At 37.7% G+C, this 21,016-nt stretch overlaps 1 protein-coding gene across 1 annotated transcript; it reads right to left on the bottom strand.

The window, feature by feature from the left end:
• Positions 1-13,515: 13,515 nt before the first annotated feature.
• Positions 13,516-18,528, bottom strand: LOC142232692 (E3 ubiquitin-protein ligase RNF10). The gene is made up of 4 exons (XM_075303334.1): positions 17,973-18,528; positions 17,428-17,911; positions 14,398-15,577; positions 13,516-14,338 (listed from the first exon to the last, which is right to left on the bottom strand). The coding sequence occupies exons 1-4, from the start codon at positions 18,067-18,069 to the stop codon at positions 13,964-13,966; spliced, it is 2,136 nt and encodes a 711-aa protein (XP_075159449.1). The 5' UTR covers positions 18,070-18,528; the 3' UTR covers positions 13,516-13,963.
• Positions 18,529-21,016: the final 2,488 nt, after the last annotated feature.

The following is a 21,016-nucleotide window of genomic DNA, read 5'->3' on the forward strand; positions in this document are numbered from 1 at the left end:
TGAAAGTCAAATTGTGGAATTGGATAAGAAATTTGTGGTTCACGATGAAAAATTTCTACACCTTGAGAAAAAAAAAAATGTCAGAACTAGAAATGAAAGATGGTCCAGTGCGCGTAATCGAGGGCCCAAAAATCAAAACTCCTGTTTTTTATGGCTCATCTTCATTTGATGTTTTCAAATTCCAATTTGAGACGGTGGCATCCAGAAACATGTGGAATGACAACGACAGAGCAATTGAACTTCTGTTGGCATTGAAGGGTAATGCTGCCGATGTAATACAAAGTATCCCAACTTCTTCCAGAAATAACTATAAAGAAGTAAAAGCTGCACTACACCGCAAGTACGGTGGAGAACATAAGCAAGACATCTTCAGAATGGAATTAAGAGGAAGAGTCCAGAAATCAAAGGAGACTCTACAAGACTTTGCGACAGAAGCGGAGCGGTTGGTGCTATTGGCATACCCAGGAGAGAGTCAGCCACTTGTGGACCGCATCAAAATTGAGACCTCTGTGAATGGCATAACATAAAATGTTCAACATATGCGTCACAAAAAGCTACATTTATGGAAACTGTAACATTTGCCCTTGCACAGTACTACCACGTCCTCAAGTTCACAAAGTACGTAAGGTGGAGACCGAGAATGACGAATCAAATTCCGTGATTGATTCAGTGAAAGAAGCCGTTAAGCAGGCAATGCAAAAAATGAAGCAGGAGACAACAAAATCCAGAATGAAGTGCTATAACTGTGATAAGCCTGGACATGTTGCTCGCGAATGTAAAGCACGTCGTAAGCGATCAAGATCGAAATCGCCATCCCCATCAAACAATAGCCATGTGTGGGTGAACCCACAGTCCAGTGAGACACCTCTAAACTAAATCGAGCTAGTTCAGCGGGGCAAGAGCTGGCTCCCACATATGATGGTCCCACAATCTCCATAGCAAAGTACAACAGCAAAATAACAATTTAACTGTCGCGAGGTTTGTTAACGGCGACAAGCGTACATTTACGTTGGATACGAGTGCGTCGAAGTCTATCATTAGATCAGACATAGTAAATGAAAAAGTTATACCATTGATTGGAGTCAAACTACGCACAGCCAAAGGGGAACCCGCAACAGTATATGGGAAAGTCTGCTATAACTGTGATAAGCCTGGACATGTTGCTCGCGAATGTAAAGCACGTCGTAAGCGATCAAGATCGAAATCGCCATCCCCATCAAACAATAGCCATGTGTGGGTGAACCCACAGTCCAGTGAGACACCTCTAAACTAAATCGAGCTAGTTCAGCGGGGCAAGAGCTGGCTCCCACATATGATGGTCCCACAATCTCCATAGCAATAGTACAACAGCAAAATAACAATTTAACTGTCGCGAGGTTTGTTAACGGCGACAAGCGTACATTTACGTTGGATACGGGTGCGTCGAAGTCTATCATTAGATCAGACATAGTAAATGAAAAAGTTATACCATTGATTGGAGTCAAACTACGCACAGCCAAAGGGGAACCCGCAACAGTATATGGGAAAGTCGCCATGAAGTTAACTATTACTAACATATCCGTTAAGTATGAGTTCATTGTGGCCGATATAAAGGGCGATACGGTCAAAATTTGGTCAAGGGAAAACGCGTGTAAATGGGTGAAATCGTTTATTTAAAAAATCAAATTGAATTTCTTTTTCAAGTTCAATTAGTATAAAATTCAGGAAAAATATTCAGTTAGGCTTTCGCTTTTCCAAATCCGAATTGCCGGGCCTCACGCTTGACACCTGCCATCAGATTTTGTACAGCCACCTTGTCCACCTTCTTCGCCGCAGAAAGCCAGTTTGCCTTGAACTGCTGCTTGTCCTTAGCAGTTTTTTTTGGTCTTCTTTAGGTTCCGCTTGACAATAGCCCAGTATTTCTCAATTGGACGGAGCTCTGGCGTGTTGGGAGGGTTCTTGTCCTTGGGAACCACCTGCACGTTGTTGGCGGCGTACCACTCCATGGCCTTTTTACCGTAATGGCAAGACAGTTCGGAACAACCGGCCAAAACAGTTCGGAACAACCGTGTTTCTTCAGGAAAGGCTGCAGACGTTTATTTAAACACTCTTTCACGTAAATTTCTTGGTTGACAGTCCCGGAAGCTATGAAAATGCTGCTTTTCAAGGCACAGGTACAGATGGCTTGCCAAACCAGATATTTCTTTGCGAACTTTGACAGTTTTATGTGCTTGAAAATATCTGCTACCTTTCCCCTTCCTTTTGCCGTATAAAACTCCTGTCCCGGAAGCTGCTTGTAGTCGGCTTTGACGTAGGTTTCGTCGTCCATTACCACGCAGTCAAACTTCGTCAACATCGTCGTGTACAGCCTCCGGGATCGCGCTTTGGCCGTCGTATTTTGTTTATCATCGCGATTTGGAGTCACTACCTTCTTGTAAGTCCTATCGACTTACTCGGCCCGGCTCGATGCACGGTTGTAGACGATACACCCAGCTTATTTGCGGCATCTCGGAGAGAGACTAGGGTTTCGCTTGAAACCACCGGCAACTCTCTTTGTCGTCTCAGCGGCTTCCGGTTTTCGATTTCCCCCCGATCCAGACTGGGATACGACAAGAATACCCCTATCAGACAATTGACTACGAGCAAGCCAGACTTAATACCACCGCATTCTAAAGCGATATTATGGGTGCCAATGAATGGAGATTGTGAAGTCGGCAAATTGTGGGTTTTTGAACCAGCAGAAAACAAAAACAACAACATCTTGATAGCAAATGCCCTGGTAACAGCGAATAGAGAGAGACTAATACCAGTTCGTGTTTTGAACTTGTCCGACAATCAAGAGCATATTAGAAAATTTTCTGACATTGGCAAATGTACACCAGCCGAGGCAATAGTCAATTTGGAAAGCAGCTCATCGAAGGCACATGGCACAGCGAAGAAACATCTTGAAGGTTATGTCGAAGCTTGGACACGTCATCTATCACCGACCGAGAAAAATAAGGCCAAGCAATTGTTATCGAAAAACGCCTCTGCCTTTGGTTTTGAGAAGAGAAATCAAGGAAGAACATCTGTTGTGAAGCATGAAACAAATACTACAGAGCAAAGACCAATAAAACAGGCCCAACCAAGTGTTCCACTGGCAAAACGAGATGAGGCTTGGTGCTCTCCAGTTGTACTAGTCAAAAAGAAAGATGGAAGCACCCGATTTTGCGTGGACTACAGAAAGTTAAATGATGTCACCAAGAAAGACAGTTATCCACTTCCACGCATTGATGACACGTTGGACACACTAGCCGGAAAAACATGGTTTTCCACGCTTGATTTGCAGAGTGGATACTGGCAAGTCGAGATCGCCGAGAAAGACAAAGAAAAGACAGCTTTTGGCGTTAATGGCGGCCTTTAGCAGTTCAATGTAATGCCATTCGGGCTCTGCAATGCTCCGGCTATGTTCGAGCGATTGATGGAGCGGGTGCTAAAGGGGTTGCATTGGAAGTCCTGCTTGATATACCTAGACGATATCATAGTTATGGGTAAGACATTTGACGAGCACCTTAAGAACTTGAAGGATGTTATCCAGCAACTATCAGCCGCTGGTCTACGACTTAACGCTAAGAAGTGCTCGCTTTTCCAGCGAGGAGTTAAGTACCTGGGTCATCATGTTACAGCAGAGGGCATATCCACCGATGAAGACAAAATTCAAGCAGTAAAAGATTGGCCACGTCCAGGGAATCTCCACTAGTTGCGCAGCTTCCTTGGTTTATGCACATCCTACAGGCCTTTCGTCCCAACTTCGCCAGCATCGCCGCAAGCCTCCATAAATTAACGCAAAAAGGTACGAAGTTCCAGTGGAACAAGGAACAGAAGGAGTCATTCCATCATCTAAAAGAACTTTTATGTTCTGCTCCTGCCCTGGCATATCCTATTCCTGGTGAAAAATTTGTTTTGGATACAGATGCTAGCGCGTTCGGAATTGGAGGTGTGTTGTCCGAACAGATAGATGGTAAAGAGAAGGTCATCGGATATTTTAGCCGAACGTTGTCCAAGCCCGAAAAGAACTATTGCGTAACGAGAAGGGAGTTGCTTGCTGTCGTAGAAAGCGTAAAGCATTACCACAAATACTTGTATGGACAGAATTTCTTGCTAAGAACTGATCATTCAGCTCTACGATGGTTGCTTCAATTCAAGAATCCGGAAGTTCAGCTGGCACGTTGGATCGAAAGACTCCAAAGCTATGATTTCAGTATCGAGCATAGAAAAGGTGGCAAACATGGCAACGCGGACGCCTTCTCACGTCGACCTTGTAATGTCGAGTGCAAACACTGCTCGAAAGCTGAACATAAGGAAGAAATCGTAGATATTCGGCTGTTGCACGTCGAATCTGGAGCGGACTGGGCAGCAGAACAGCGTAAAGATCCCATTTTGAGCAAAATTATTTCGGCGAAGGAAGAAGATAAGAAACCCAGCAAGAAAGACATTGCAGCCGAAAGTCCACTTATGAAATCATACTGGGCTCAATGGGACAGTCTATGTCTGGCCAATGGAACCCTTCAACGTAAATGGGAAAGCGAAGATGGTAAGAGGAGCCGAAATTTAATCATCGTACCGGATTCTAAAATAAGAGATGTTTCAACGGAATTCCACAATGGACCTAGGGGAGGTCACTTGGGAATAACCAAAACAGCCGAGAAAGGGAAGCAACGATTCTACTGGGTTGGATGCCAGAAATCAATTGCTGAATGGGTGGCAAATTGTGAGAAGTGCATAAAGGCGAAAGGGCCAAGACGAAAAAGTAGAGGTCTTATGCAAGAGTATAGGCCAGGAGCGCCATTTGAAAGAATAGCAATGGACGTGGCCCTTTCCCAGTAAGTGATTCTGGAAACCGATACATATGTCCTTGTGGTCATGGATTACTTCAGCAAGTGGCCAGAAGTTTATGCCATTCCAAACCCAGAGGCGAAGACGATTGTAGACGTAGTCGACAAGAACTGGATATGTCGCTACTGTGAATCGGCCATATTCCAAGAGATGTGTGACTCCCTTGGTATCAAGAAAACAAGGACTACGCCATTGCATCCACAGTCTGATGGCATGGTAGAAAGGTTTAATCGCACTCTGGAAGAACATCTTCGAAAGGTGGTAGATAACGGCCAACGAGACTGGGACGAGCATATACCAAAGTTTTTGCTGTCGTATAGATCAGCCATACGTGATTCTACGTCACGAACACCGGCCAAGGTCCTAACCGGAACGGAATTGAAGTTACCCGGAGATTTGATATTCGGCGCTACACCCAAAGAAGTCGCCATGGAAGAAACCAGTAACGACATACCAAACACATTTGGTAAAGTTCAATTCATACTTATCAGTGATTGATAGTAGCGTAGCTGACGTGTGTCCCATCTGTAATCAAGGGCCGCATGACACTCGTCACCTTTTTGCTTGCCCAGCTAAGCCTACCCGTCTCACTACCAGATCACTCTGGACACACCCCATCCATGTCGCAGAGTTCCTTGATCTGGCTACCAGCTGAACTACACAAGCATAGTACAAAATGGATGAAACTACATTAAAAACTGTTACAACAACAACAAAAGTGAGTTGTTCTGACTCACACGTGAGAACGCATTTTCGGACTTCTGATTGAAAAATGAAAACATTGGATTTTTTCGGCAACACTTTTTATTTGCACTAAGAAACAATAAACCCATTTTGCCGGTTAAATTGCAGTAGAATGGAATAAAAAGTAAAAAACAATCCCTAAACATATTCACCAGTCGGAAGAAATTTTGATTCAAATTTTAGACGTTTTTTAAAATCGTATTTCGTGGAATATGCAAGTGACTTTGCTTAATAAAATGAAAAAAATATAAAAAACAGTTCTTAATATGTTATTTATTTGCGTTAAAAATCTTCTAAATTTGCATGCGATAGCTGTACACTTGGTCCACACAGACAATATTTTCGTGTAAAATTTTTCAGGTCTGTGACGGTGTGTAGTCCAGAACACCTCTTAAGTAGTGTGCGCGTGACACGAAATTGTGTCACGTGAACAAAGTCCAAACGCACACACCTGAACAAAATCCTAAGCAATTCTCGTGAAAATATATCGTGCGTGAGAAATAAAATCGGTTCGTGAATGTGCGTGAATAAAATTTCTGTGAAAATCACGCCCACGAAAAAAATAATCAAGATTTAATTCTCACTTGTTTGTTAACTGAAATTTATTTAGCTATCCCACTGTTCTATTTTGAATTTAGTTCCCTTTGATGAAATGATATGGCATCTCTATGCAACACGACCCAATAAACACAGGATGAGCGTTTTTCAAATGCAACAACTTTTCAGTTTGAAGGCCGGTATGCACCTCTAGCGAAATTTTCGGTAGCAAAAATTTATTTAAGTCTACAACAAAAAAACAGGGCTGTGTACACAAATTTTAAACCAGGTAATCGCTTTTAAAAATTGTTAATATATGTTCCAAATATTCCTCAAATAAATTGTTTATTATTTACAGACCTTTTAAAACTTTTACGCACACAATTATTGTAATAAATTAAATGTTTCCTGCCAAAATATGCTTTTGACAACCCTGTTATTTTCATTAGAGGTGCGTACCAGCTTACGAAATTGAACGCTACCGAAAATTTCGTTAGCATAAATAGCAATGCATTTCTTATGGGAATGAAATTTTTCGCTAGAGGTGCATACCGGCCTTGAGGGTAAATATAATTTTCAATATAAATTCAACTTGACTTGAAATAGCTCATCTTCAATACATCTTCAAATTGTTTGCGAATTACTTCCACTTTGCCAAAATGTTGACGAAATCTTTGAAAAGGTGTTGAAGATAACATGAGAAAACTTTGACAAAACACTACCCTAAAATGCAACGAAAAAACCATGTGGTTTTCAATACTTATTTGTGCAACGAAGTTCGTGGTCAATTGCAAGAAATTAAAAAAATGGAAAATTTTAGACAAATAACCAAATAGTTTATAAAAATAGGTAAGTGAAAATAAACAATGAAATAAACCTTTAAGGAAGTCAGTAAATGTATATCTCTTTGCAGAAAACTAAAATTATGGATTCTACGTTCTCGAAAACATTAAAAAGCTGACCGATGAAAAAATGGTGGACAATTAACTTCATGCTTCAAATGCTTTAAATAGTTTATAATAATTGGTACGTCAATATGAAAAATTAAATCAACAGTTTAGAGAAGTCACTAAATTTAAATCTCTTTGCAGAAAACTAAAATCTTTGGATGCTACATTCTTGCAAACATTAAGAAGCTGACCAATGAAAAATGAGTGGCTTATCGACAAGAAAAAGTTTCCAGAAACATTACAAGTGCAACCAATTAAAATTGTTAAAAACAACAAATTGTTGAAATCAACAACTTCTGGATGAAAATGTGCATCACATCGTCAGTTTAATTCATATGCTATTATCAGTTTAAAATGGATATTTTGTGAATTCCTTCTGCTGGAAATCAATTCTAACACGCGGTCCAGTACGTTCCTAATTTCAAATTGCCCGCAGGTTAATAAATTTCAATGCTGCTTTATGACACCAAAAGGAAGGAAATCGAATTATCAATGCAACAGTGTTTACAAATAATGTTTAAGATATTTTTTTTTTTTTTTGTTCTTATTTGTTGATATGTTTAATAAGATTATTATTTATCAATTGGTATTGTAGTGTATTATGTAGTGTAGTGTATTATTATATATTTTATTTTGATGAAAATGAATAAATTATATAAAATTCATAGAATTTTGGCTTTGACTTTCAATTTGAAGTGGGGATATCATTCATACAAATTTAGGTTGAAAAGTATTTGCAAAAATGTTAATTTTGAATTTGACTCGCATCGAAAATTGTTTGACAAATTATTGAGTAGCGATGCATTTCAATTTGAGGATAACACTTGAGATATTATTGCTAATGTGTTGAATTTCACTGTTGAGGGTAATGTCTGTTTTTTGTTGAGAACGCGATTTTCTCAACAATTTCTCAACTTGAATATTACCCTAATCGTTTGAAAAAATGTTTGAAAAATTGTTGATATTTAGCATTTTTCAAACGTTTGTGTTTATTGGGGAATGTTTTTCTTATTATCTACTTTATTTTTTTTATTCTCATTCTCTCTGTAACTACCATAGTGTTAAGATCGTCGTAAATGCTTTGCATACTTAATAAAACACTTTAAGAAAAACCAAATAGTTTTATCAGGTTATGGGCCCAGTGTCTAAATTTTGAATTAAATAGAAGGAAATTCGGAAAAATGAGCGCTCCAGTGGTCCAGATTGAAAAATTGGATGAGGCCAACTATGATAGTTGGTCTGTGCAGATGCGAAGTGTTTTAATTCATAGTGGCTATTGGAAAATTACTAACGGTACAATAAAAAGAGAAGGAAATGAAGCTGCAATAGCCAAATGGGAGTTCGATGACGAAAAGGCCTTGGCATCTATATTTTTAAGTGTGAAACCAACGCAATTGGCATATATTAGAAATTGTGTGACATCGCATGAAGCCTGGAAGAAATTGGAAGAAGTGTACATGCCAAGAGGGCCATTGCAGAAAGTGTCTCTGTACAAAAAACTTATCAATTTAAAGATGATGGACGACGGCAATATTGTACAGCATATTAATGAGTTCTCGGAAGTGTTCGAAAAGCTTAAGGAAACTGGATAAGAAGAACTTTAAAGGGAAGTGTTTCGTGTGCGGCATAGCAGGTCATTTTGCAAACGTATGTGAGAAGAGAATCAATAAGAAGAAGACACAGGCAATGACCATGCTGGCAGTAGCAGAGAGTGCACCGTTACAAATTGAGAAATGGTATGTCGACAGCGGAGCTACGTCGCACATGTGCAGCGACCGTTAATTTTTTACAAGCTTTGAAGAGCATAATGAGAGCATTGCGTTTGCCGGAGACAAACATATAAAGGCTATAGGAAAAGGAAAGGTTTTGCTTGTGAATGGCGATTATGAGATTACTCTTGAAAATGTGCTTTACTCTCCGGAGTTAAAGGGAAATTTTATATCTGTAAGCAAAGCTGTTGACAGAGGCTTAACAGTTTGTTTCGACAAGCAGAGAGCGACAGTAAAGAAATCAGATGGTGATATAGTTTTGCAAGCAGTAAGAAGTGGTAATATGTTTGTTTGCGACGGCGTTAATGAGAAGGCATTTGTGCTCAACAATGATAAGGCAACTTGGCATAACCGATTTGGGCATCTTAATTTCAAGAGCTTGGATGAAATAAGGAATAAAAACATGGCAAATGGAATCAAGATGAATTCTGAAGATGATATCAATTGCAGAACGTGTATGGTGAGCAAAATTCACGTACTTCCATTTCCACATGAAACACAGAGAAAATCAAGAGAACTGTTGGAGCTAGTTCACACCGACGTATGCGGTCCGTTTAGGGTGTGCTCAATTGGAGGATCCAAATACTTTCTCATTTTCATCGACGATAAGTCCAGAAAAATCTTTGTATACTTTTTGAAGTCTAAATCGGAAGTTTTAGACAAGTTCAAAATTTTTAAAACACAAGTGGAGAAACAAACAGGTTGTAAGGTGAAGGCATTGCGCTCAGACAATGGCCGTGAATATATAAATTCAGAATTCAATGCCTATTTAGAGAGCGAGGGCATTGTTCGTCAACTAACGGTTCCTCACACCCCACAACAAAATGGTGTGGCGGAACGGGCGAACCGTACACTCGTTGAGATGGCCAGGTCCATGATGGTACACGCAAATCTTCCGCCATCACTGTGGGCAGAGGCAATAAATACGGCCGTATACATTCGGAATAGGTGTCCGACTAGATGTCTTCAAAATCAAACTCCATATGAAGCGTGGAGTGGCCAAAGGCCAAATCTACATCATATGAGAACGTTTGGGGCGTGTGCGGTTGCTTTAGATAAATCTAAGAAGAGGTCAAAATTTGGCGCCAAAGGTGACCAATACATAATGGTTGGTTACTCTACAAGTGCTAAAGCTTATCGGTTGTACGATGCTAGAAAAAATAAAATAGTGGAGCACAGAGACGTACTTTTTGATGAAAATATAAGCTCAAAGAAATTTCCAAACAATGAACAAACTGATGATTCGACCAAAAATGTTGACTTGATTGTCTTTTTTAACAATGTGTTGCCAAGTCCATCAATGCATAACACTGAAAATAGTAGCACAGGCACAGCAGGTGAGATGAGTGATTTTGAAGGATTTGAAGAGTATGATACAGCCGGCGAGGACGATTCCGGTGAAGATCAGAATATTGTTGATGACACGAGACAAGTCACAGTTGAGCCAGAATTACCGAATATCGCTGTTTTAAAAGGTGAGTGCATTCCACAAACAGTAAAGGAGGCAATATCGGGAGAAGATGGTCCTTGTTGGATGGATGCGATGAGAGATGAGTACCGATCCCTGTGCAAAAATAATACATGGTCGTTGGTGGACCTACCAAATGGTCATAGTGACCATTTAAATGGGTATTTGCTTTGAAAAGAGATAAGGGTGGCAAGATCGAAAGATACAAGGCAAGACTTGTAGCTAAAGGCTGCAACCAACGTTACGGCATCGATTTCCATGAGACATTTTCACCAGTAGTACGCTATTCTACGATTCGGCTCTTATTGGCTTTTGCTGTAAAGGAAAAGATGTACCTTCACCAGATAGACATAAGCACAGCCTATTTGAATGGTGATCTTCAGGACGAAATTTATATGCAACAACCGCAAAGCTTCGTGAGCAAAGAGTCACCTAATAAAGTTCTACGTCTCCATAAGGCAATTTATGGGCTAAAACAGAGTGGAAGAGAGTGGAACGCTAAACTTGATGACACTTTGCGTAAGATGGATTTCACTCCGTGTGAGAACGAGAAGTGCCTTTATATATCGAAAACAGAGGACAAACTTGTTTTGGTCGCTGTTTATGTCGACGATATTATTATTGGAAGTTGCGATAAATTACAAGTCCTTCGGATCAAGGAGGAGCTGTCACAGGTGTTTGAGGTCACCGATAGAGGACCACTGAACCATTTCTTGGGTATGGAAATAGAGCGCCATGGTGAGACAGGACCTATTAAGCTTAGTCAGAGACAGTATATCCGAGAGGTATTGAGAAACCATGGTCTGGAAAATTGTAAGCCATTGTCTGTTCCACTGGAGTAGGGATGCCAGATTTTAAAGAGGCAAAAAGAGCACATTCAGCTTATAAAAAGAGCACATACGAAAGGAATAGAGCACACTTTTTCAAATAAAAGAAAATCATTTAATTTAATTGAAATATAATTCATTTAAACAAAGCAAAAAGGTACATACCATAAACATAAAATAAGTCACTTTCAACTCATGCTAATTTTCTTACAATACTTTGTAAGTCATTTTTTGGTGTTTTTGTGAAAAACGTTATTGAAGAAGTTTGTTTACATTTAGAACAGAGTACAAAGTGAAGAAGCAACATCGGCATGCTCTTCTACGACTCTGATATATAAAGTAACACACTATTTAATTAGAAAATAACGGCTAGGAAAATCTCTTAGTGCGACATTTACATATTTTCAGTTTACTTTTACCATTTGATTAATATTTGTTGTGATGCAGAAAAAAGAGCACTTTCGCGTGCTCTTTTGGCCTGTCGTGTTTTAAGAGCACATTTTGTAAAAAAGAGCACATGTGCTCTTTAAAAGAGCACGTCTGGCATCCCTACACTGGAGACCGGATTCCAAATAAGCTGTAAAGACGACAGTGAGAAAGTGGATCAGACACAATATCAATCATTAGTTGGTACCTTAATGTATCTGGCAATATCAACACGACCTGATATACTGCATTCCATATCAAAACCGGCCCAGAGAAATTCTGATCCGCGTAAGGAACACCTGACCTATCTCAAGCATATTCTCAGATACCTTGCTGGTACTATAGACCTGAAGTTACACTATGATTGCGACGAATTTAAATTACATGGATATGTAGATGGTGATTGGGCAGGAGATTTAAAAGATAGAAAATCGTACATGGGTTTTATCTTTTTCTTCGGAGATTGTCCAATATCTTGGGAGTCTAGGAAGCAAAAGTCGGTCGCATTGAGTAGCACTGAGGCCGAATATATGGCAGTCTCCGAAGCATCCAAGGAAGCGGTATATTTGAAAATGCTTTTGGCGGAGATGGGCTATATTGATGATGAACCCACCACATTACACATTGACAACCAAGGCGCACAAAAGTTGGCTGAAAATCCAGTATACCACAAGCGGTCGAAACACATTGACATACACTTCCATCATATTCGAGACTTGATATATGACAAAAAGGTGAAGTTAACATACTGCCCCAGTGCCGATATGATTGCCGATGTCTTGACCAAGAACTTATCGCGCATTAAACATAATGATTTTGTTACTTCAATGAATCTTAAACCCTAAGTGGACATTTCTTTGGAACATTCTTGTTGAGGAGGAGTGATGAAATGATATGGCATCTCTATGCAACACGAATGTTTTTCTTATTATCTACTTTATTTTTTTATTCTCATTCTCTCTGTAACTACCATAGTGTTAAGATCGTCGTAAATGCTTTGCATACTTAATAAAACACTTTAAGAAAAACCAAATAGTTTTATCACCCTTTACTCATTCCCGTTTGGAAAATGTCGGGTGTCTCCTGAATTTGTCGTGAGTCACGTGAATTGTCGTGAGTTATGCGTGAGTACTGGTTTACATTTCGTGAATGTGCGTGAGTGGCTACCACACGTATCGTACGTGAGTGTGCATGAATGAACCTTTGATTCGTGAATGTGCGTGATGTGAGTGAAATTTCACTAACGCTCTCACCTCTACTTTTAGGTGTGGCACCTCACAAAAGCAATATATGTGTGTACCAGAACGAGTTCTGTCGCAAGTATTCTGTTATTTGGCAATGGATTATGCGTTCAAACACTTTGGATAAATATGGTAAAATTGAAATTGGTCTGTATTCATTATTGGCATTTGATTTTGGGTTTCGTATCACCTTCGAATTTTTCCAACCCATTGGATAATTATTGTATTGAATAGGTGTGTTATATGTCGAACAACTTTGGGTAGAACAGCGGTGGATTATCGCACCTCAGTAGCATTACTGAGGGTTTCAAAGCTTCTCTAAGTGGTTTCACTGCAATGTGGAACGCCGTTCGGACTCGGCTATACAAAGGAGGTCCCTTGTCATTGAGCTTAACATGGAATCGGCACTCAGTGATAAGAGAGAAGTTCACCACTGTGGTATCACAATGGACTGAATAGTCTAAGTGAGCCTGATACATCGGGCTGCCACCTAACCTAACCTTGGGTAGAACAAAGTTAATGTGTATGATGACAAATCCATAATTTAAATAATCCAAACGAATCCATTTCATACTAAGTTTTTATTTATTTAACAAATAACTTTTATTTATATCTTCCACTTGAAGCTTTAAAGAAGCTAAATTTATGTAGAAAAACATTTATGGGAAGAAATGAAATATAAATTCAAAGAAAACACCATTCTTAACCTTGGAGTTGATGTTGCATGTTACAATTTATTAATTTTATCTATTTTTCTTTTTAAAATTCACTTTCAATACAATTAGTTGTTATAATTAATAACTATAATGATTTGGGTTTTTAGATGTTCAAATACGCTGAAAAAAAAAATAAATTCAAATTAATGCTAGTATTTCTCGATTACTTATGCCATGGTACATATGATTTTGAAATAGCTCAGATATGTACCAACTTAATTTTGAACAAAATGCGTATGAAATACGTCTAATCATTCGCCATCTCTATGCTTTGAAAGCGCGAATTACAAATAAGAATAAAACGCAATAGCAAAAACCAAGTTATATATGACGGCAAAAGAAACGTTTTGAGTTTGGGTACGATTTAGATATTTTAAGTAGAGTAGTAGGTGCCAGATGTGTCGTGTACAGACCATGTAAGAAATACGTATTTACTTAGTGAAATTCATGCCAGTTGAATAAAGTGGAAGCATTTTTTTTGACTTTTTAGATTTCTTGCTTCCGGCGCTGCTAGCATTCTTCTTTTGCGATAGCGCTTGCGCCAATACATCACCCAAATTAGTCTGTATACTATTTAAAATTGATGGCCCGTCGGTTTGTCCAATTTCGCAAGTATCTACTTTAGGGCGCGGTAAATGTGGCTGAGTTTTCCACGGACTGTATTCTTCTTTACAACTTATGGCGATCGACGAATAGCTACAACTTCCTGCACTACTTGTGCTAAATGTTTTCTGACGAGATCCCTTAGAAGTAGAGGGAATATTGTCGCTTTGATCAACAGTGGGTAATGGTTCTTCAAATCCACACTGAAATATACAACATAATACTTTGGTTTTTGAAGTTATTGGAAATGCACTCTACTTACGGTTGGAAATTCTTGGGAAGACGTTATATTTATGTTAGCGGTACTTGATATAAGCTTGCCCATTTGACGGTCGTTTATGGCGTTAATGTGTTTTTCCCGTTCACGTTCTTCTTTAGCTCTGCGTTGACGCTCTTTTTTGCGATGAAGGATGTCTCCCTTAAATAATTTAATTATTTCATCACTTACATATGGTGGAAGAAGTTCTATCTCCACCACAGAAAATTGGCATGTTAAAGGTAAATGGCCCAAACATGTGAACTTCCGGCGTTGATCTTCATCCATTGAATATTGCTCCTTTTGTAAAATACGTGCTTCAAGTATAGGAGGAGCTCCCGATAGACTACCATAAGCAGCTTGTAACATTTTAACATTCAATGGGTGTAAGAAAACATTTTGTCCATCATCAGCCTGATAAAAGTAATAATATTTCGGAAGTGATTCAGCTGCCGTTTCAATAGCATTTTGTTGTAATCCCATGTCTTCCAAGTCCATAACATTTTCTGCATTTGATAGTGCAACGTTCTTAATGTCGAAATTCGTATCTTTCACTTCAAGATTGATGCCATCATCCTTGCCTCCCATATCTCCAATTTTCTCCAATCGTTGGTTGAGCAACTCGATGGCTTGTTGTACGAATACAAATTCCGGGCAGGATTTATCCACATTGCTCAGAAGCTCATGACGTTCTCTAGATGTTATATCTATAATATCGCTACGCCTTGCTAAAATAAATTTCGAAAATAATTTGTCCTCAATTGGGCTTGAGACATAGGGGTATTTGTCAGAGCTCCCTGCATTCTTCCAACGATCATATCGTTCAGTCATAAGAGAACCCTTCTTACGTCGCATTAATTGGAAAGTTATAGTTAAGCCAACATTCAAAGTTCTTTGCTGCACTATCGAAGCACTTTTTAAATCTTCAACATGAACAGCATCATAGCATATAGGGCATTTTCTCCAGTTTTTATCGCTTAGCGACAGATAATGCAGAAGACAAGGCCAGCAATATACATGACCGCAACGAGTTACCTTGGCGGCACTAGGTGGATACAAACATATTGGACACTGTGGTTCATCAGGAGTTTGTATGTTAATTTGTTCAATAAGGGACCAGTCAATTAGTGTGTCTGGAGAATCGTCAGTTTTACGGGTTGCAGAAGCCTTTATAACAAACTGAAAGCTGAAATATGAAGTTGCACAGTAAGAAACAATTTCGTAAATCATATATGTATTAAAATAAAATTCTTTAATTCTTTTCTATAGTATATACGTTTGTAAGTAATATCTCAGTATTAGTTCTTTCCATTTTTTAATTGTTAATGTTATATTCATTTAAACAATTTTATAATCATTTAATCCTACATTCTCATTTCTAGACTATTATTTTTTATATCATTGTATTTCTATTATTTTTGCAATATCAATTAATCAAGGCTAGAGTAGCCTGTGATTCTTTTTATTATTCTACTTTGTATGCTTTTATATATTATAAATAAATAAATAAAATAATAAATTATGGTATTTTCTTTTCTGAAAAAATGATTCAACTTTATTTTGTCTATAGAGAGCAGAGCTTCCCAACCCAACTTGCTTTGGTTGGAAAACCTACAACAAATTATAGAATTGAATGTAACTTCTATTCTTTTCTCACTGTGGTTATAAATGAATATTTCGAAATGTACGAATGGTATGCTCTTTTGTAGTAACATATATTATTGATGTTTTGTTGAACTTTACAATTAGTGTTGTTTTAACAAATTTAATGATACAATACTTTCATGTACCTATGCATAGGAATAATTATGCTTGCAATGAGTCTATTACAAGAGCTTTGAGAGAATTTAATTCAATAAATTTAAATTGTAATATTGATCTATCCGTTCCTTTAAAAGATTTTGATCAAATTCTGGATGTATTTTATTTTAGAAATTAGTACATTTCTAAGTAAAACATTTTGGAAGTGTGTATACAAATTAGAAAATAGGGAGTCTGTAAGGATTATATTATGAATTATCCAAAGACTGAATAAATAAATAAATAAATAAGTAAAGAAAATCTGCTCCATCAAAAATGACGCTGTGCCGCCCCTGGAACCATGTGGTGCCACCCTAGGGGGGCGTCCCCATTTGGGAAGCTCTAATACAGAGTATATTTTTAAAATGCTGCCAGCAACCTAAATATACTATCATTTTAAACCTACCTCTGGCATCTATTTATTCAAATTATAAATATTATTCAAATCGCTATGCGCACTCTCGCTCGTAGATCGTGCGGAAAATTCTCTCAATTTGCCACTATGAGTGACATAATTTTCACAACAGAATTCGAAACTTTTCAAACTGCCCTTTCTCACAAAAGAGCCTAAAAAAATCATATTTTGGACAAAATGTGAAAAAAGTGCATACATTTTACAAGAAAAACGCCATAATCGAAGACTTGTGTATCAAAAAATGTAACTCGAAAAGTTAGAGATGTTCTTTGTATATCGTTAAATCGACCTCTTAAAGGATTTGAATTGCTTACATAAACAGAAAATAAATAATATATTTAATACAAAAACTTCGTATGTAATGGCCCCATGGCACGTCAATGAGAATTTCAATGTATTGCGAAATATACACTGAAATTCTCATTAAAGTGCCTCGGGGCCTGAACAATTGATTTATAAATTAAAAAGAACGGATCGAACAAGTAAATTTTAATTTATAGCCCACCGAAAATATATACACTCATAGAAAAAAATGCTAAAAACACCAGTCAATGTCTGCTGTTATGTTTTTGTACTTCAGGGTCTAACGAACGACAAATTATAAAATTTTTAGGTTATAAGTTTTTCCCCAAAGTATATTTAAGAACCAAATGTAGTTTTTGGTATATTTTTGCACTGTAATACCATTTGAAATCGCTTTAAAGCATACTTGTGCATTTATTGATGAAGAGTGGCAGATCAGAAATCGCAGTGTAAAAATGGAATCTTTCTTTAAACAAAACTGAAGCTTTCATACTGAAAGTAATTTACGGTGTACTTACTTTGCTTGAAGAAATTGCTCTTTGTTGTATTTATGTTTTTTATTGTTGCCATAACGTTGACCATATGTGCCACTATGAACAACTCCACTACTTCCAGCTCCATCGAAATAGTCTACTTCTCTCGGAGTGTAGTAGAAATTTAACAAATGATTTAGACTCTGTTTCTTGCAACCACTTGAATAAACAGAGTTAAGTTCAAAATTGATGTTCGATTCATGGCCTGTTGATCCCTCGCCAAAAGGAGCATAGGCCATTGCATTCCCCGGAACTAGTCCGGAGGAGCTGGTAGAAGCATTATCATTGAAGGGAGTACCAAATCCGCTATTGTTGCAATAAAAACCTCTAGTTCGAGGACGTTTATCCACATAAGTACGTAGTTTGGCAGATGATGGTTGCTTATTATTGCTATTGCCACGAACAGATCCTTGTTGATTTTCTCTACGCCTTGAAGTCTTGGGAAAATTTTTTGTTGATTGTAGTTCTCCTGGTAACAGATAGTGCATTAAATGACAATAGGTAAGACAAACAAAGATAAAGGTACTAACCGGATGGCTTTTGACGGTTGGAATCAGACCCTGAACTGGAAGCCTTCGCATTGCCAGATCTTGAAAAATTTTGCTGCTGCTTCTTGTTGCTGTCCATTGTTGTTCTCACTAGTGCAAAAATAAAAAGGTGGGGATAAAGATGATGCGCAATTAATGTCTCCGTGGAGGCAGCGTGTTTGCTGAACTAGGTTTAATTTAGTCGTAGACATTTTTACTGAGCCATGTTTACACCAATTATTAAAAATATATATTTATGCTTTGCGTTTGGTTATAACGATAATGCACGACAAAATCCGAAGTTATTTTTCGCTGTCTCACTAATGCGACGTGGTATGACGTCAAATACAGATTACGCCTGGTTTAATTCTTCAAAAGAATGTTTGCACTTATGTCACCGCCGTATATGCAGTCTGATAGAAATCTCCTCCTTGGAGCACAATCCTTTAGATGAAATATTAAAACCAAAAAGAACCTTGCCCAAAATACGAACAAAATACTTTATATTTTATTTTACTCTCACTCTACAGTACAGCGCCACTGGCAGAAAACGAAGGCGTCCAACTGAAACGCCGCCGACCATGGTTGAATAGAGGGGTTGAATCACGATTACAAAAACGTCAACATGTTTACAATTTTTAGAAGTCAAAATCAGCTGATAAAGAATCGCATTGGTCAAGGAAGAAGGAACACAGAATGACAAAGAATGACAAATAATCCCAGCATTTTTGTCATTCTATGTGAAAAATCTAATTATAAATTATTTATTTGTATTTATATATCCCAAAAAGCCGAAAACAATCGTTCTTTACCAATTTGTCCGGTACAGAAGAACTTAAATTGTAATTGTGATATATATGCCCATACAGTAGGTAACGGATATAAGCACATCTCATATAAGAAAATTATGCATATAAGAAAGTCATTAAAAACACCATACCCTCATTTTCTTTTGGAAAATCATTGCCTATAACAAAAAAAACCTATATAACGCGCTTTACAGACTATCAGTTATTCCGGACGACAGTGCTCGTGTCGAACATATCCCATATATTGTGCACATTATAAGTTAAGTCCGAAGGCATAATCGATACTGCTGCATGTTTATGGGATCGATAACACATTTACCAATTATTTAGTCATCGCTGACAAGTCGTATCGATCCGACACACATTAAGATTCTTAACAAACACCGACATTCCGTCCGGAATAACTGATAGTCTGTAAAGCGCATTATTGACTATCAGTTATTCCGGACGACAGTGCTCGTGTCGAACATATCCCATATATTGTGCACATTATAAGTTAAGTCCGAAGGCATAATCGATACTGCTGCATGTTTATGGGATCGATAACACATTTACCGATTATTTAATTATCGCCGACAAGTCGTATCCATCCGACACACTGTAAGATTCTTTACAAAAGGCGATTTGTATAATATCGCTAAAGGCCAGTATGCAACTCTAGTGAAATTTTCGGTAGCAAAAATTTAGTTAAGTCTACAACAAAAAAAAAGGGCTGTGTACACAAATTTTAAATCAGCTAATCGCTTTTAAACATTGTTAATATACCCTGCTAGCATTTCAATGTTCCATTTCATTCTCATCGCTACCACAGACTCGTAAGTGACACTGCAACAATCGCCAACTGTGATAGTATTTTGCCATCACTATTCGCATGAAAGTATTTTGCCATCACTATTGTTACAAGAGCCATTTTATATTTTGTGAAACACCAAGCGCAACGGACTTATTATAATTTATTTCAATGAAAACGAAAATAAAGTGTTGAAAACATAGTTATTACACTTAAAATAAAATGAAAAGTAAATTGGTGAACAATTTTTGACTTTCCAAATGGAATAAAGTGATAGTTTTTCAAATATTTTTCCAGACACGCTGCCTCCATTGGGATAGACGCTACAACATTTAACTTACAACTTGTAACTCAACATCAATCTCTTATTAAAGGCCGGTATGCACCTCTAGCGAAAAATTTCATTCCCATAAGAAATGCATTGCTATTTATGCTAACGAAATTTTCGGTAGCGTTCAATTTCGTAAGCTGGTACGCACCTCTAATGAAAATAACAGGGTTGTCAAAAGCATATTTTGGCAGCAAACATTTAATTTATTACAATCATTTTGTGCGTAAAAGTTTTAAAAGGTCTGTAAATAATAAACAATTTATTTGAGGAATATTTGGAACCTATATTAACAATTTTTAAAAGCGATTAGCTGGTTTAAAATTTGTGTACACGGCCCTGTTTTTTTGTTGTAGACTTAAATAAATTTTTGCTACCGAAAATTTCGCTAGAGGTGCATACCGGCCTTAATGCATAAAAATGTGTTAAATGTGATGTGATAGTCCTATAAATGTTATATTTATGAGAATTTATAAATGTTTCATAAAATTAATAAACATCTAAACAATCGTGTTTTACTTGACCACAATGATTATTTTACAACTATCTTAAAATGCACTTTGTCTGATTGTTTGAAGGGGCTCTTATTGGCGTCCTTCTAAATGTATCCAGAAGGGCTCCTAATAATTGCACTCATGCGATACTTTTTTGTAGTAACTTGGCGTGGTACAACTTCTCAATAGTGACGGCGCTTTTCCGACGAGTTTTGGATATCGTATACGACTGTCTTCGACGCAGTGGGGATTCTCAGGAGCGCCCCCAAATTCAAAAAATGTTGGCAGGGTATGTTCCAAATATTCCTCAAATAAATTGTTTATTATTTACAGACCTTTTAAAACTTTTACGCACACAATGATTGTAATTAATTAAATGTTTGCTGCCAAAATATGCTTTTGACAACCCTGTTATTTTCATTAGAGGTGCGTACCAGCTTACGAAATTGAACGCTACCGAAAATTTCGTTAGCATAAATAGCAATGCATTTCTTATGGGAATGAAATTTCTCGCTAGAGGTGCATACCGGCCTTAAAGTGAAAACTAAATTAGTAAGAAAAAGGCATAAAATTGTACATATTTGTTGCAAATTTTATTATAACTTAATGGGGAATATCCCAAAGCA

Source organism: Haematobia irritans, chromosome 4 (genome assembly GCF_050003625.1).
Source record: "Haematobia irritans isolate KBUSLIRL chromosome 4, ASM5000362v1, whole genome shotgun sequence".
NCBI lineage: Eukaryota > Metazoa > Arthropoda > Insecta > Diptera > Muscidae > Haematobia > Haematobia irritans.